The sequence below is a fragment of the Sylvia atricapilla genome, chromosome 13 (genome assembly GCF_009819655.1).
Source record: "Sylvia atricapilla isolate bSylAtr1 chromosome 13, bSylAtr1.pri, whole genome shotgun sequence".
Lineage (NCBI taxonomy): Eukaryota > Metazoa > Chordata > Aves > Passeriformes > Sylviidae > Sylvia > Sylvia atricapilla.
Window position 1 is genome coordinate 13,879,013 of NC_089152.1, and position 16,667 is coordinate 13,895,679.

General features: G+C 40.6%; 1 protein-coding gene and 1 long non-coding RNA gene across 2 annotated transcripts in view; one reads left to right on the top strand and one right to left on the bottom strand.

Annotated features, from left to right (window-relative positions):
• Window positions 1–11,716, top strand: part of LOC136367104 (uncharacterized) — a 37,363-nt gene extending 25,647 nt beyond the window's left edge. Inside the window, exons 2-3 of the long non-coding RNA XR_010744639.1 lie at window positions 8,900–9,057; window positions 10,575–11,716. This is a non-coding gene — a long non-coding RNA (uncharacterized lncRNA). The remainder of the gene's footprint in view (window positions 1–8,899; window positions 9,058–10,574) is intronic.
• Window positions 1–16,667, bottom strand: part of ALDH1A2 (aldehyde dehydrogenase 1 family member A2) — a 52,155-nt gene that overhangs the window by 9,599 nt on the left and 25,889 nt on the right. The window contains exons 5-7 of the mRNA XM_066328507.1: window positions 12,009–12,070; window positions 9,164–9,292; window positions 8,920–9,033 (exon numbers count right to left, since the gene is read on the bottom strand). Of these exons, the coding sequence (XP_066184604.1) occupies window positions 8,920–9,033; window positions 9,164–9,292; window positions 12,009–12,070 (305 nt within the window). The remainder of the gene's footprint in view (window positions 1–8,919; window positions 9,034–9,163; window positions 9,293–12,008; window positions 12,071–16,667) is intronic.

Here is a 16,667-nt window from a genome sequence, read left to right on the forward strand (position 1 = left end):
TACAGGGAATGTAGTCACACAGCTCATTTTAACAGCCAGGGTTGGCTATCGGTAGAGCAGAGTTTTAAATAATCCAGCAGGTTCTTCGTTCCAAACACATTCTCATCAGTAGTGGACAGCTTTTTTTTTTTTTTTTTTTTTTTTTTTTTTTTTTTTTTTTTTTCCCCCTCTAGAAATTGAGAGGGAATAAGGCACAGTCCTAACTTTGTGTACCTTTCACCCCTATGCAGCTATGCTAAAATGGCTCGGGCCTTTCTTTTAGGGCATTTTAGGAGGGCTGAATTAGAGATCTGAAATGGATGTAACTACAATTACTCCCATCCAAACCACTGACATGTTCACAAGGCTTAATACATCAAATTCTGACGAAATCATCCTCCTCTGCAGGATTAACAGCACAGAGCAGAATACCAAGTAGGCAAGAAGTTACAAAAGCACCATCCCAGACCTGACCCACAGCTGCACCACAGATAATCTTAATATGAGTTGAGGAGGTCAAAATCACCTCTGAAATGTCTTTGTAGATTGTGGGGTCAGCTGGAGCAGCCACAAATTGCAGATCTCACCAATGAACATGAGAGTAGATTAAATGGAGTAGCAATCTGACAGCTACAGATTTGACATGCTTCCACATCAGTACAGTTAGAGGGGCAGCTGTGCTCCCTGGAAATTCCCCTCTCGCTGGATCAACAAATCCAAAATAGATCAGCTTTTGTACAGTTGCAGTGTAACTGTGACCATTTTGCAGCTAAGGAAGTAATCACAGATAAATATAAGCTCCTATGTGGTAAAACACAGGATTAAAAGTACCTATTGAATATTGAGAAGCCCAAGAACCTTGGTAAGTGCCTTATTTTAACTGGGACATGTTTTAATGTCACACAGAAAGAGGTGAAGTGAGATGAGAGTGAGTCTGAGCTGGGATTTTTTCTCCATGGAGTAATCTGGTCTCTCTATCTGTTTTCTATTTCTAAGGATTTGTGAGTGAGATTCCCTGCAGCAAGGGGTTAATGGATGAGAAGCTGAACCTCTTAGAGAATTGAAGGCAGTCTGCTAGAGAAAGTTAAGTCAGCACTGGAGTAATCAGAAAGCAAATGAAACAGAAACCAGGGCCCCCAAAGGAAAAAAAAAAAAAAAAAAACCACAAAGGAAAAACCTCACAGGATAATGAAGGAATTGTGAACCACTTCATGTACCTTTGTGATTAACTGTTTATCTGGTGATACCACAGTTGAGTGTGACGGAGGTTTTTTCCTTTTTAAAAAAAAGAAAAAGCTTTTTTTCTTTACCCCTGTATTGATGGAATGGAGTGTTGACATTATCATGAAATTCCTTGCATATCCCCTTAATTGGAGCTGATTTTATTGCTATGTTTGACTGACAGCCAGAAGTGAACCTGAAAAAAAAAGGATCCTTTCTGCCTTCCACCCCCACCACATACATCGAACACGTCATCTGGAAATTCCAGCCTCTCAAACTGTGCTGAAAATGTACATTGGAAACCAGAGTTCTGTGTATATAGCCCGTGCCAGCCAATGCCATTCACACCCTCACTGCCTTGAACCTCCCTTTCTCAAAGAAAAGTAACAAACAATTTCCCCTCAAAAATTCACAGAGAGCAGGACAGACCAAGAAAGACAGAGCAAGTGTCCAGCCAAGGGCAGTGTCAAGCCCTTATCTCTCTGCCTTCCCTTCTGCTTTAATGTCATAACACTTTTTTGTACATGGAAGTAAAGATTTTGAAAGTATTCCTTGCAAACAAGTGATTGACAAGTATGCAAGTCCAAGTGTAGTGTATATGGCAAATATTCAAGTCCAAAGGGTTTTGAGACAGCGGTGTTAATTTGGAAAAGTATAGTCTGAGGTATTTTTAAAACGGGGAAGCTGTTGTCAAGTTTCCAAGTAAAAACTTAATAGAAGGCTTCACTGTGTCTTTCCTGTTAGAGATCAGTGTAAGACATCAGGATGGTGGGGCTCACGCTGCTCAGCATTTTTGTTCACGGTGCTCCCGTTGTGCCCTGTGCACTTACAAGTTGAGAAAAGTCTTAGGGAAGGCACCAGCACCGTGGTTATTTAGTGACAAAGGCGGCCTTTTGTGACCGAGGCTCTCTTTATGGAGAAAGACAGCATGAAAGGGATAAGTGATAGTGTTGCAATCTGCATGGGCTTTCAGGACACGCTTCCCGCGGTGTCTCTCAGCTCTATCCCTGAGCTCCCAATAGGCAGCACGGCCCGGAGAGGGAACGCTGGGAGAGAGGACTCCCCCACAGATAATGGAGCTGTGTGATTATTCGGCAGGAATGTTGGCAGAGAAAGCCCTGACTCCCCATCCTTGTTTTGAATAGGCTTCAAGATTGATATCAGGAGTATCCCCGGATAGCTTGTGAAGTACCATAACCTTGTGAGCTGCATGGAGGGTGAAGCAGATGTAATTTGGTCCATCTCAAAGAAAACAATTTGTTATGCAGACTAACAACAACAAAGATTCAAAAAGTAGTTTGAGGCACTCCTGAGCAACAAAGCTTTTTGAAGGATAGTCCTGGAAGGGTCTGTTTCTGCAGTGTCAACAGTGTGACATTGGCAGTGAGAATGTATCATGATCTAAAACATTTGATTGTTGTTTATTTATGCCTTGTCTACATGGAAATTTAATGTCTCTTTCAAGAGGAGGGTTAAGCAGTTGCATTTTAAATACTTGGAGCAGAAATTAAAAAACATTAGTCGTCTTTCATGTTCTCTTAATTTTCTGTTTCAGACAGAAATCTGTATTTCTAAAGGGTACAGGTGGGTTTGCCTGTTACTGCTAGAGCACTCAAAGTCTCATGAGTCAAAAGCAAACCTCCAAGGTTTGTGGTACTTCCTCTTCAGCTCTGTCATGCGGAATGTCTGGGTTCTCCTTTGCTCTGAACCTTCCTTTGCTCACAGATAAACAGTAAATCATCAGGGAGCACCTGAATATAGAGGAACTGTGGTCTAGCTGAACAGCAGGTCATTTTCTTGACACTGCCACAGACAAGACAGGGAAGGGGAAAAGGGCACAGGGACATGTATGGATTAAAAGATTCCATGAACAGTGCAAAATGTGACAGAGGAGATATACATCATCAGTTACTTAGAGATTTTAAATAATACACTCTACACCTTTCTTGGGGTATTGAGAGAATATCTGAAGAACAGGAAGTGGTTTAAGTTACAAGAGATTAATTAAGTTTCGGGAAGATGGTAGGGCCAGACAGAAATTTTCAGTGTTTTCTGGAAGTACAGTTTTCTCTCTCTGGCTATTGAGACACTGGATGTCATTGTTTTGGCAAAACTCTCAAACCCATGCTGCTGTTCACTCAGTCTGCCTTATTTTTTCTGAATTCCAGATTATATGCAAAATCTTTCTGACAAGCATTTTAGAGCCTCCTGACAGGTTCAGGGTGTGCCTCCTGCAAGGACAAGCAAATTTGAAATACTGGCAAAAAGAAGAGAGCTTTATCTGACCGTGTGAGAAGCAGCCCTGAAAAGAGCATACTGAATAGTGCAGCATAAGTGAAAAGGCAATCCCAAACACAAATTCTTGGAGAGAATCCTAAGCTATAAATGGCTCATTTGTTCCATTGGTTAAATCCTGGCCCCATGGAAGTCTGTGGCTAAACTCCTGCTAATGCTGATAGGACTGATACACCATCCTATTTGTACTGGGTTTAAGATGATTGTTTTGGATGTGCATCTTTTGTAGGCAAAGAGGCACAACAGTTGCCCAGGGACAGCTTCCTAAATGCTACCAAAAACACAAAGGAAGGAAAAGGGAAACAACAACTTCTCATTCAGGAGGCACAAGCTGTCCAAGATAGGATCCAAAGGATTCCTCAGGAACAAGAATGAACGCTAATGTACCCTCCCTAAATCCTTACACAGGGCATATATGTAGCACTGTAATCTCACAGACTTCTCAGAACAGATCAGATCACCTTTAGGATTCTTATTGCTAAAGTAGAAAATGCCAGGTTGCAATTCTTCATGAAGCCTAAAATCAGCAAAAGATTGTGTGATCCAGGAGAGCTCACACAACTCATTGCCTGTGCAGTAGGAAGACTTTCTGTCTACATCATGCATTGGGACATTCATCTCACTTTGGAAATGAAAGGAGAATCCTGCTGAGTAAATTAGAATCAGTGGTAATACAGCTGTTAGCTACAAACATTTGTTTGGCATGAATCAATCTCAACTCTCCCGTAGTTTGCTTTGATGGCCTCTCTAGTATCTTGTTGACTAATGATGAGATCATGGTTTGTTAATCTAAGTGCATAAAGAAAACATTCTGCCAAGCAAAATGCAGACTCTTTTGCTGGGGTTTATTGCAGTTGTTTATAGACCTTTTGTTTACACAGGCATCCAAACCAATTTGTTGGATATTTATTTGGGTTACTCTACAGAACTGCCTGAACACAGACTTGAATCCTATCTTAAATCTGTCTGCATTTTAATGGGTCGTAGTTTGAACAAAGTGGAAACCAGCCACTTAGGATACATTTCTTGTTGGCCAGAACTTCAAATGTTTTGTGTGCTATCTATATTTCTCATCTTGAGAGCATTTAACAACTGGAGGGAGTTGGAAGCCAGTCTGATTTGGAGGTTACACGTTTGGTTTTAAACAGAAGTTATTAGAACTCATTAAGCCTTTGCAACAATCAAAATACAATTTTTATCCCAGGCAGGGCTTTAAATCTGCATTTAAAAAAAAATTATAACTTCTCACTCTCTATAATCATCTTTAATTTTAAACCCAGAACATGCTGCCCTCAGCTTTTCCCTGTGTTCCAGGAACTTATGGGTACACCATCCCCACACCAGTTGCAGTTCAGATGGAGCACACAGGTAGCGACATGGGCAGACAGCTCACAGCAGGAAAATGTCTGTATTTGCAAAGCCTTAACTGAGTTCACAGACTTAAATGGAAATAAAGGCAAATTAAGAGTAAACCTGCTTCTGATGGCAGCTTTTCTCTGATATTTGAAGTCCTCTTACCTTTTTTGCATAGCAAAAGTTCTTTCAGAGAATAAGAAAGTAGTATGAAGAAACTCTTTGCATTTATGGTATGTATAAAAATTGTCCTCTCATCAGCATTTGTCTTGGAAATACATAAAGCCCACTGTTAGTTCACTGGGGAAGAGACTTGTAGAACATCTGTACTTCTGAGCACTACAGCCTAACAGCAGAGACATGGGAATGCCAGACACCCGGAGTTTGGACCTGTTCTTTAACTCAGAAATTGTAAATTACTGGGGCAGTGCAAAAGGAAAAGGCATGTACAGCAAACAGTGGGCATGGTGGGACACAGCTGAGCTTCACAGCCCCTCTCCCATGCTCCCAGTGAGTGGGAGTTTCACCCTGCAGCATGCGGCCAGAAGGACCAAGGAGAAATTCAGTAAGATGTAATGAGATATGTAAGTTGATTATGGACTTTCAAGGGAAGGTAGGAAAAGGATAGGAGCAACTGTTAAAGTGGTTGTATTGGCTGGAAGAAAGTTTGGTTATGGCAGTTTAAATTTCATCTGATCATGGAAGATGAGGAAAAAATGTGTCAGTGAAGCCTGAGGAGATTGCTGTAATTAAGGAGGATCATGGATTAGCCCTGCTTCACTTAAACCAACACAGTAAAAATAAACATTTTGGTTAAAATGCCTGTACCAAACAGGCTGCTGAAGAGTGAACTGAAGCAAGCAGGGAAGCCAAGAAAGCTGCTGGAATCTAAAGAGGCACAGTATTTTAGGTGGACTTTCATACTCAGTATGATTTAATTTCTTTCAGTGTGACAGTTGTCAGAGTGAAATCCATAGCCTGCCAGGTGTTTGCAGAACCCTTCCCCTTCCAAGTGAGCTGTGGAAGGGAAGAGTTTTGTGATCCCTGTACTAGGGGATTGTGAGAGGAAGGTGATTCATGGGAGGGTGTTTCATAAGAAGCAGATAGGCTGGGGGATGAAAGAGTTGGCAGACTATTCCTTTAATGTGTGCAAGCTAACACATAGAAGGAGGGGCAGCAGGAAAGCTGGAGAGAAGTGAAATCAAACAGTAATGGCTCCAGAGAAAAAGAGCTCTTTATGCTTTTTCACATATTATTTTGTGGGGAGGTGTGTGAAAAATAAATAGCATTATTTTAAAAAAAATTCAGAGCACCCAAGAATCTAAAACCCAGAGAAGAGAGTGCACACTGGATAGCTTTGAACTAGAAATCAGATACAGAAGTTGAAAGTTACTTCTGTGTTGTCATTGTATGGGCAGGGGCTTGAGGCCTCCCAGTCATTAGGAGTGTCAAGAGGTACTGGACTAAGGCAGGGGTGACAAAGCCATTGGCACATGGAATACAAGTGTCCACGTGCACCTCTGGGCTCAGAGGTGTGTAAGTCATTGATGGTCAGAAGCTGTGAGGCTGCAGCAAGGAAAGGATCACTCTACACGTGCTGTCTTCTGTGAGCATCTGGTACTGGGCCTGTTGCAAGATAAGGTGCGAGGCTAGAGGGCTCTGCGGTGTGGCTGTGTCAGGCTTTATTGAGTTAAGGTTGTGAACTTGGCCTTTTGGCTCCTATTTCTATGGATTGGGTTCTACAAATATTGGAATACATTAACATTAATTTTTTTTTTTTTTTTAGGAGCAGCCTGTTTTCTGCCTTTCAAGAGTATCACAGGAAAAAATAATAATAGCCCATTTTTGTGATTTTTACAGGCAAATGGGGAATTTTCATTAGCTGTAAGTATACTTCAAAGGTAAAGAACTTTTATAAAATAACCTTATGGTGAAAACTTGAGAAAAAACCTGAGCTTCAGAATCTCAATTTTAAGATATTTCCCTTTGTACTGATAGGTTTTATCATTAACTTGCCCATCATGAACTGCCTTAACTAGCACACGGAGGGACTGGAGGAATGGAGTTAATACATGCTGTTTATACCCCTAATGGCTATTGGAAATCCCCACCACTGGAGTGTACAGTTGACATGCTTCAGACAAGTACCAGAAGGAAAAAATATTTCCATTATTATTTCACTAGAAATTGGAATCTGCTTTGGAGGAGTCAGAGACTATAGTCCAGCTCCTATCAGAACATGGTGTTTAAAATGTTACAATGTTGACTTGCTGTTACAAAAATTCAGTGTAACAGGAAATCAGAAACAATATGGAATAGTTTACACTAACTCTGCATTAAAACGATCCATCTGTTCTTGCTTTAGGTTCTTAGAGAATTGCTTTTTCATCTCTGTAATGCTTTTCACTTCCTATTAGTAAGGCTTTTAAAGGTAGGCACTGAGTTAGTATAAAACCCACAGCTTTTGAGTTTAAACGCCTATTAAAACGAAAGCTGTCTGGAACTACAATAAAAATTTATTTTGGCTACAAGAGACAACTTTGAAACCTAACCCATCTGTATTTTTCCTCTTCCAAACAGTGCAACATCCTGTATAATAGAATATTTATCTTAAACAGAGACCACATATCTTTATGAAAACAATTGTTTCAACTTAATTTATGGGGGGGGGGTAATCAGCTCATATTAAAATTTTCAGTATTCCAGGATGCTAATCTTAATTGGATACAGGAGATGTAATGACTAGAGTAATTCCATAGAATAATCTGAAATCTAATATAGCCTTTGACTTAGAATGTAACCTGTGTATATTAGACTCTGAAGTTGTCATTAAAAAATCATATACAGGCATGTAGTAATTGCAGAACACCTGTGTGTGCAAATCAGGCATACAACTGCAGCTATATTTTACTGTTAATTTAGGTTTGTGTGTGACTCGCAAATTCAATTCCAGAATAATTCCACCAGAATAATTTATTTGAAATAGTTGAGCTGGTCTCTGCAATTCTTGGGTCCACCAGGGAGATACCCACACATATCTAGCAGGGCTGCATGATCAGTGAATTATTGATGCAAATCAAAAAACAAATTGCCTCACCGTGAAGAGCAGTATCCCTGGGATGCATAAAGCCTACCACTGCCACGAGTGGGAGTCAAACATATCAAAGAGAGACTGGATCCCTGGGGTTTAGCTCCCTCCATACAATAGTTTGTCAGATTTTGAATTGAAAAGGGCTGGGTTTAGCACTCTCTAAATATAACCAGCCCTGAAACTCCCACAGAGATTCCTTTCTGTCTGCCTTCAGACGATGAGATAAGGCCCCTTCTCCTGTGACTTCAGTCTGGAGTACCTCTGTCATCCCCACCCCAAGCCTGATAACAGCCAGCTTGGCACATATTTGAGAGCAAGACGTGATGAGAGTTTTTGGGGGTTAGTCTTGCTGTAGATTGCAGCCTTCATCTTCAGAGAGAACCTCCTCTAACATCTGCAGCATGGACTCATAGCAAGACATTTTGGCATCCAGGAGACAACTGACTCCCTTCATCCTCTGGCCAGCTTCTTTCCATCATTTTGGGAACTGACACCTTAGACAATCTCCTTTTCTCCCTGCATTCCTTCCTTTTTAGGTCTCCTCCTCATCCTCAATATACTTGAATGCAGCATCAAAGTTGCAGTATATTTGCACAATTTTCTTCCTTCCTCTCCCTTTTCCCCAAGTTCAGCAGGATACACAAATTATGGATGTTAAAACAGCACTTATGTGTGCTATGATATACACGGGATGTTCTGCCTACTTGCATGTGATTCACATCCTCATAAGCCCACAGGAAATCCCAGTAATATTTTTCCAGGCGTATCTCCTGTGCTGAGGTGCTGAGCACAGCAGGGGCTGGAGGAAAGGAGCCATTTGTGCTTGGGAAGTCCTGTGGTACATGAGTTTAGCTGGGAAGCACACACCACTGTTATTTAGATGTAGCTCATTTAGTCAGTGACAGTAAGAAATGTAGAAAGAAAGAAACAAAGACTGAAGTATTTATTCAAGTTTTACAGTAATGTGTGAATCCTCTTACCTCAGTGGATCCAGTGAAGGCAATTTTATCAATGCCAACATGAGAGGCTATGGCTGCGCCAACAATTGGACCAAATCCGGGCAAAATATTGACAACTCCTGGTGGAAAGCCCGCCTGTCAAAATAGGAATGAGTGAAGGTAAGCATGACTTATGAGAACTGTTAGAGTGATTTAAAGCAGGCATGTGCTGGTAGTTCCCTCCCCAGAAGGAGAGACAGACATCTCTCCCCACAATTATTCTTACCTCCTTGATGAGGGCACCCATATAGAGAGCGCTGAGTGGTGTTTGCTCTGCTGGTTTAATAACTACTGTATTGCCACAGCACAGAGCTGGAGCAATCTTCCATGCAAACATCAGCAGGGGGAAGTTCCACTGTAGGGAAAAAAAAAGTTGATAGATGGAAAAATATTACCGTGGTGTTTTGTTTTCAAGATGTCAAGCTGATACCTCACTTATTTCTCAGGCTGATCCTCAACATAAATCTTTCCCAGCACAAAGCAAGGACTTTTTTTTTAAATTACTGCCATTAAGAAAGCAACAACAGTGACTTCTTAGTTTTTTCTCTCCTGTTCAAAGAAATACAACCCCCACCTGTAATCTCCATAAAATAAAATTCTGTTATCTATTAATTTTTTAAGTCACAACTTTTTATTTCATTTACTGTTTTGCTATTGGCACTTTTAATTCCCCCATGAAAATAGGTCTTGCTTCTGATACATTTGGAAAGAACTGTTTGTTCATGTTTAAGCAGTTTTGGATGTAAATTTCATATCCCTGAATACATCTTAAGATATAAAATTTCTACTCAAAATTATATAATCCTTAATTGATGGAATTACAATAAAAAGTCCATAAATGTCCATGTTCAATCAAAGCATTTAATTTTCTTGAAGACTTCTTACTGAGAAATCTACATGAAAGATGTTAAAAGGACAGTACAAAACAAGTTGACAAACTCTAAGCTGCTATAAAATTTTGTATTGTCATTCATTATAACTTCACTGAACTGCAGCAGATGATGTAGTGAATTATATTAGTTTGATGCACAAACATGCTTGGATAAAGATAAAAGTAACAAGCTTTTGCTCCAAGGCCTGATCCTAGCAGGTTAAGTAGATAGTCCTGCTGATTTTAGTGAAAATGTCAGAGTAATAAAATAACTGTGTTTGCACAATCACTCTTACAAATGCATGTAACAGTCTCTTTTAGAAGGAGGATAGAAAATATCAGTCACAGAGTCAGCCACTGGCCAGAACGTGTTGCTGCCTGATGCATATCAGCTGCCACTCTCAGACATCTCTCTAGCCCCTGGCTAGCTTGAAAAAATACACAACTGTCTTTCCTTCACCGAACACCCAATTTTTTACTCCCTCTGTTGTTTATAAACTCCGGAGACAAAGTGATGTTTTAATTCCATCTCCAGTACATAAACCTGGGAGGGGAGCTGTCGGGCCAGCAGTGTGCTAACAGCCTGCACTTCTAATGGCATTGCAAGGAGAGCTCACAGCAGTTTTATAGGGCACTATATAGCCCTGTTTATGCTACAGCACTGCCAAAGAGCACGTTTTGATGGAAGCTGGGATGTGAAAGAGGATGAGGAGTTCAGTGTTAGACTTGCTGTTTAATTTTATTTTTGAATAATGCATTTGCTCAGGCAATGGCAAAGCACATGCAGCAGCCTGGGCTGTCCTGTGGGACTGGTAGCATGGAGGAAATACGGAACAGATCAGCAGTGCTGTTAGAATAGGTGGATATGACAGCCATTTTCAGGCTTTGGAGGACACACCTGAGGGAAGAGCGAACATGTGAGTGGCTGGGAACCCTGAACAAAGGTTTGCACATCTAAACTAAACAAATCCTGCTTTTGGCACGATCCTCAGCCTGTGGCCAAGTGTCTTCAGCAGGTCTGCAAGTTAAACTCAGTGAGACAAGCCTAAGAGATGTCCAGCAACGCTAGGGTTTGATGTTGGGGCTGTCATTTAGCAAAAGCTTTTCTTTGTGCCTGGCTGAGGAACGGGGATAGAGCTGTGGAATCTTTCATTCATAAGGACCAAGTTAGGAGAGTGTGTAGGTGTTTGCAGGATGGCTGTAGCCACAGACTCTCTGAGTCATTGCATGTTTCTCTGGGTTTCTGCCGAGTGCCAAACACAAAAGCCACCCCTTAACAAAGACATGAAATAGCAACAAATATAAATAGGGAAAAAGGGCTTAACATTGTTAAAGTAATCTTTTCTGGCTGCTCCTCTTGTAATGGAATTGCTCCGTGTTTCTGTTTAGTGGCTTTGTGGCAATGTGAACTAAATAAAAATCAACATCAACAAAAGTTTCAGAGAATGGCCTGATTAGTCCCCCAGTGTTTTGTCAAGCAAAAAAGCTTCCACGGAATATTTTAATAGCTATATGTGAGTCTCCCATTGACATTTCTGCCAAAGCTGGTTAACTGGCTCTTCTGAAAAAGTTATCCTCCAAGTGCAATTCCTAGGCAGTGTTCAGCAAGATTTTATTATGAGGGTTTCTATTGGGGTGTAGGGGGAGTATTGGATTTGAAGGAACTATGTGTTTCTCTCTCACAACAAATAAAACAAACATTTCATGTCTTCTATTAGCTACACAATGTTAATTGTAATGATATGTCTCCTGGAGTTTCCTTTTCTCCTCCAGCCTTGTAAAAGAAATAGCAGGAAAGAATGGAATTAAAATACATCACATTCTCCCAGGAACTGAGGAGCCTGATAAATCACAGTAAAAACTAAATAAATAAAGAGACTACCACAGCAAAGCATCAATTTTCCATAAGTTGTGTGAACATCCATAACCACTGACAGCATATTAACACTGTGTTTTGCTTTGCTTGTTTTAATCATGTGAATTCTATGACTTGAGAACTTAACTCCTAATAACAGAGCCTAAACCCTATTAGCATGTTCAAATAAGCATTTGCAGGGAGGCTGTTAAAGATATGTCAACAATATGAGCTCAGCTTTTTTCGTAATGGAAAACACACATAGCTGAAGACCATGTTTTATGTGTCTTTAAAGAGAGCTGGTTCAAATGAAAATAAATAGAAAGCACTAGTAGAGATACTCACAGGGATGATCTGTCCACACACTCCGATGGGTTCATGTCTTGTAAACGTAAAATAATCTCCATCTGAAACAGATGAGCATGCTTACTCTCAAGTGCAGTTTGACTTGGCAGAACAAAAAAAATAAAATAAAATAGAGGGGGGGGGAAAAAACTCTAAGGATCAGCCTTTGATGGCAGTAAAAGAAATAAAGTCATGAAAGTGTTTTTTTGTAAGCCAGCATGGGAACCCTAGGTTCAGGAGCAACCTAATTGTTCTTTTTATACAACAAAGAAAGCAGGCTCCCCATCAGAAAGTAACCTGCTTTGTTCCTTGGTAAAAAGCTGTACTGCACATAAAATTGCAGTAGCATGGAAGCACTTATTTGCCTTAGCTGATTTAAGGATGAGAGAAATGAAGAGTCACAGAGGCAATTGCCTGAAAGGCATGAGTGGAACACAGCAATATAAGGATGTATCTACAACCCAGTGTGGGGTAATAGAGTAACATTCAGCTGACTCATCTGCCAGTGAGGACACAGGCAGTGTGAAATGATGGAATGATGTACCACAATCTCTAGATGTGGAATGAAGAGGGAAAGTTTGTGACTTGTGTCACTGAGCATCATGTACTTCCTGTGGTCCAGGAGCACATGCTGAAGTTGCACATGCAGGTTTCTTCCCAGTTAACAAAGAGCCACAAAGGGACCTGCTGTGTGGGAACCAGTTAAAGGATCAGTTAAGGTACTGTAACCAGGAGCTTTGTTACTGTGCTCAGCCTGCATCTGTGCGAAGTAGATTTACTGCACCTTTGTACTCAGTTGAGTCTTGTAGCTGTATAAACTAGCCCAGACTCGAACTATCTCTGAATTTAGGTCAGATGTTTTTCAGTGAGGCTACAGCTGAGGGAAGGGCTATGCTAAAGGCATGAGCTGAATGTGCCCCTTGGCCTGTGGTGCTTGGTCATCTAGAAAAACTCAAATCTCTTAACTTGGGAAAATAATTTCAGCTAAGTGTGTAAGAATGATGAGGTTACCTAGGCTTAATGGCAGGAGATGATTTACCAGGATAAGAAAAGGTTAGACAGCGGAAGGGAGTAAGAGGAGGAGGAGGAGAGATTACAGGGCTTTTGCTCCCATTGTTCTGTCTGACACAGGGTATGTGCTTTCCCTCCCAGGCTGGGCTGGGAAGTGGCTGCCCCAGCCTCTCTCCCCCTCCAGTTCAGTCCAGAGCTGCAGCCACTCCTGTGCAATATTGGGGAAGGGCCTGACTTCACAATGGAGAGTGTGTTTTAAGAACCTGCTGCAATATCCTCTAAGATATATCTGGTAACAATAAACAGGCTTATCCTTAAAGTTTCTTGAGTTTAAGAAAAGACTTCAACTTGAATTTGATTAGAAATAACTTACTGTCAGGTCTGCTTATTTCTATCCATCTACTTTACAGGATTTGCTCTGTAGAAACCTGAGCTAGAGTAGTTAATATGTCAGGTGGGGGCCAGATACAGAATAATTATGAGAAAGGTAACAATAGTTTGCAAACAAAACAAGGGACAGAACAGGGAAAATAAAGGAGAGAGGGAAAGAGAGAAAAGAGATTCAGGAAAAGGCAGAAGAAAATAGTTTATCAGTTGGTTTGCACTGCATTGACAAAACGTCATTGCAATGTTTTGATCTCCGGATGTTTGACAACTCCCTAGTGGAGAGGAGAATATTTGTGTCATAGACTGAGATGATCAGTTTGGTTTTTCAGGTTATCTTTCAGAGATGCTAGCAGTGGTTCACAAACCATAGGAAGATTCATCAGATCCAACAGAAGCAAAGTAGAATTCAAAATACAGAGAAGTACATACAAGCAAAACTGTCTAAGTGCTCAAGAGGTACACAGAGGAGTCAGCTAAAAATACCAGCTTGTACTCGGTAGTACTGTGAGAGGTGGGTTTTCAGCCAGAAGGATGGTGGCAACATAACAGTAACACAGTTACATTAGCACTGTCTGACTTTAGATTGTCACTGCATAATCACTGCCACATGTCTGCGTGCTTCATCACACAGAGTTATAGATAACCTGAAGCCCTTGCCAAGGCAGACAAATGGTGGTTAATTCTGCCCAGCGTAGGCAGAACGTTCTTTCCGCAGAGCGGTGCCTCCCATGCAGAGCTGCTCTCCCTGCTGTCTCCCACTACACTCTAGACAGCTGCCCTTTTTGACACCTACTTCCAAAGTTCATCATCCACAGATTTTCTGTCAAGATGGGATTTTTGAGGTTGCTTTCTAACAATATCTTTGGGAACATATGTGACTTGAAATTACTCAGAAGCCTTGGACGTCTCTGGACAGACCAAAGGTGGATCTAAGAGTGACCCTGTCCATAATGCAGAATAAGCTGTTACCAGGAAAAAATAGCTTAAGAATAAATGAACCTAATTCTGTTATTCTAAACAGTGAGCATAGAAAGGTCCCTTGTGCTTAGAAATTATACAGGAGATTTTTAAAATGTTTGAGAGTTTTAAGTCATGCTAATGACCCTTGTTCTAAGATGCTGTGGCTGATGATTGTTACTCTTATCCTTTACTAGCTGGCTGCCAGAAGAACATTGCCTGAGAGGGACCTGACACTGATCCCACATCCAATCTAAAATTTTGTGTTAAAAGGGTTTTTTTAATATACTCAGCTGAAGTAAACTGACATTCTTCAGTCCTCACTGATATTAATAGAGCAAGATCAATTTGCAGCTGCTTAGCACCTGGCCCAAAGACTTTCATTTTTTAATCAGAAAGCAAGTCCCATTTATCCAGGGATCTCACTTTGGGACAGCAATATCTTCCACAGATGTGTTTGCTCAGATTTCCATCAGGAGTCTCCAGCACGAATATTTTATTTGTATAACAACCGTAATACAGTCCCATGCCTCATATAGCAGGACATGGCAAACAAGTGGGTGAGGAGAGCTGAATTGGTTCTTTAAACTATATCACAGCATACATTGCATTAAAGATACATTTCTGCTTGCATTCAGTTTATTAGTTTAACAGTTTCTGGCCTAGCCTCATTCTGTTTTAATTTAAATCATCAAGGCTTTACGCATGGGAGCAAGCAAAGGGCAGTCTGAAGGTTTTGTAGCTCTGGGACCAAAAGGAATGTGACTGTAAAACACACTTCTTCTTCTACTTGTCTATCAATTGCCTATTTCTATTTTACAGGAAAATAAAACTTCAACAAAACCAGCAACAACAGAAGATTGTGAGGTTGCAGATTTATTAGCACACTGAAGAGAAAGACAAGATTTAATAGTGAAGGGATTTTTGTTTTGTTGTCTTGTTTATCTCTGGTGAGCTGATGGTAAGTGAACGTAAAGAGCACTGCTGTTTAACACTGGCTTCGCCTAAAATAGCTTCACGAGAATGACGAATTTATGGTGTGAAAGTAGAGGAATAAAGAGAAGTGTTAAATGAAGAAGAACTAATTGATCTCCTGAAGATCTGTGAATGGACTTATGATTCTACACTACTGAAAGCTGTGTTAGCACAAAGTTTGCACTGAGGAAGGCATGCTGAAAATGTGCCTTCCTTTCACCCAGCATAGCCCATCTTACTGAAAAAAAAATCAAGTTTTATCCTATAAGGTACTTGAAACCAAGAATAAGCAGAGAATATTTATTCTCCTTAATCTGGCAGTGCCTTTTGGTCGCTGACCTAATTTCTGTGTACCTGTGGAGCTAAAGAGTGAGAAGGAGGCATTCACTGACCAGGGAGAAAGAGATTAGGGAACAGGAAATTTGCTGAATACATGAATTTATGGTGTGGTCTGCACTTTCGTATGATTAAATGTGAAGTGCAAGCAGCAAAACTGGGATTTACGAATCTCAACCTAAATGACTGTGGAAAACTTTTGAGTCCTTGCAGGAATGTCTACACCTGAAATTTTATTATTGTCATTTCTTTAGTGAAAATAAGATAGTGAAGATCAGTGCATGCTGCAATTTCAATAAGGTGGAACACCAAGATGAGTAACACTGCAAGAACAGCTACAAGACGTTTCCCTTCTGAACATTTTGGAGGCACATTTTCAATTTATCTGCTTGCCTCACTTGGGTAGTTTGGTGCTTTGCTGTAGAGGTGAGTGAGTGCACTGCAGATCTTGTCACACAGGGAAACACCAGGGAAATAGCTGGGCAACAGCAATAGGCATTTACCCCTGAGTGTGCCCCCCTGGCCTGACTGGGTAAAGTGGAATAAACATGCTTGTGCAATGAACATGTGCACCATGAAGCCAAAAGGAATCCATGTAATGAATGTTCATTTTCCTTAATGTTTTTCCAGCCATTTGTTTTATGCAGGTGAAAGATGAGTACGCTCATCCTAATGACTGCACCTACATAAAATCATTTTCTGCTATTTTGCCATGTTGTGTAATTATAGCACTCGGTACATCTAGTCCAGACTGCAAACGAATATGTTTGCATCAGACAGTGCAGCCTGTATTTGTTAAACAGCTGGGAGGGAGGGGCAGGAGGAAGAGACTTGTTAAATAAAAATAATGGTAAGGATTTTTTCGCATCTCTTTCGCATAAGAAGAAGCAAAGAATAAGAACATAATAATTTCCTAGCATGCATGAAGGTTTATCTCATATATACAATATAAAACTCATCTCACTGAATAATTTGAAGAAGCATCTATAACAA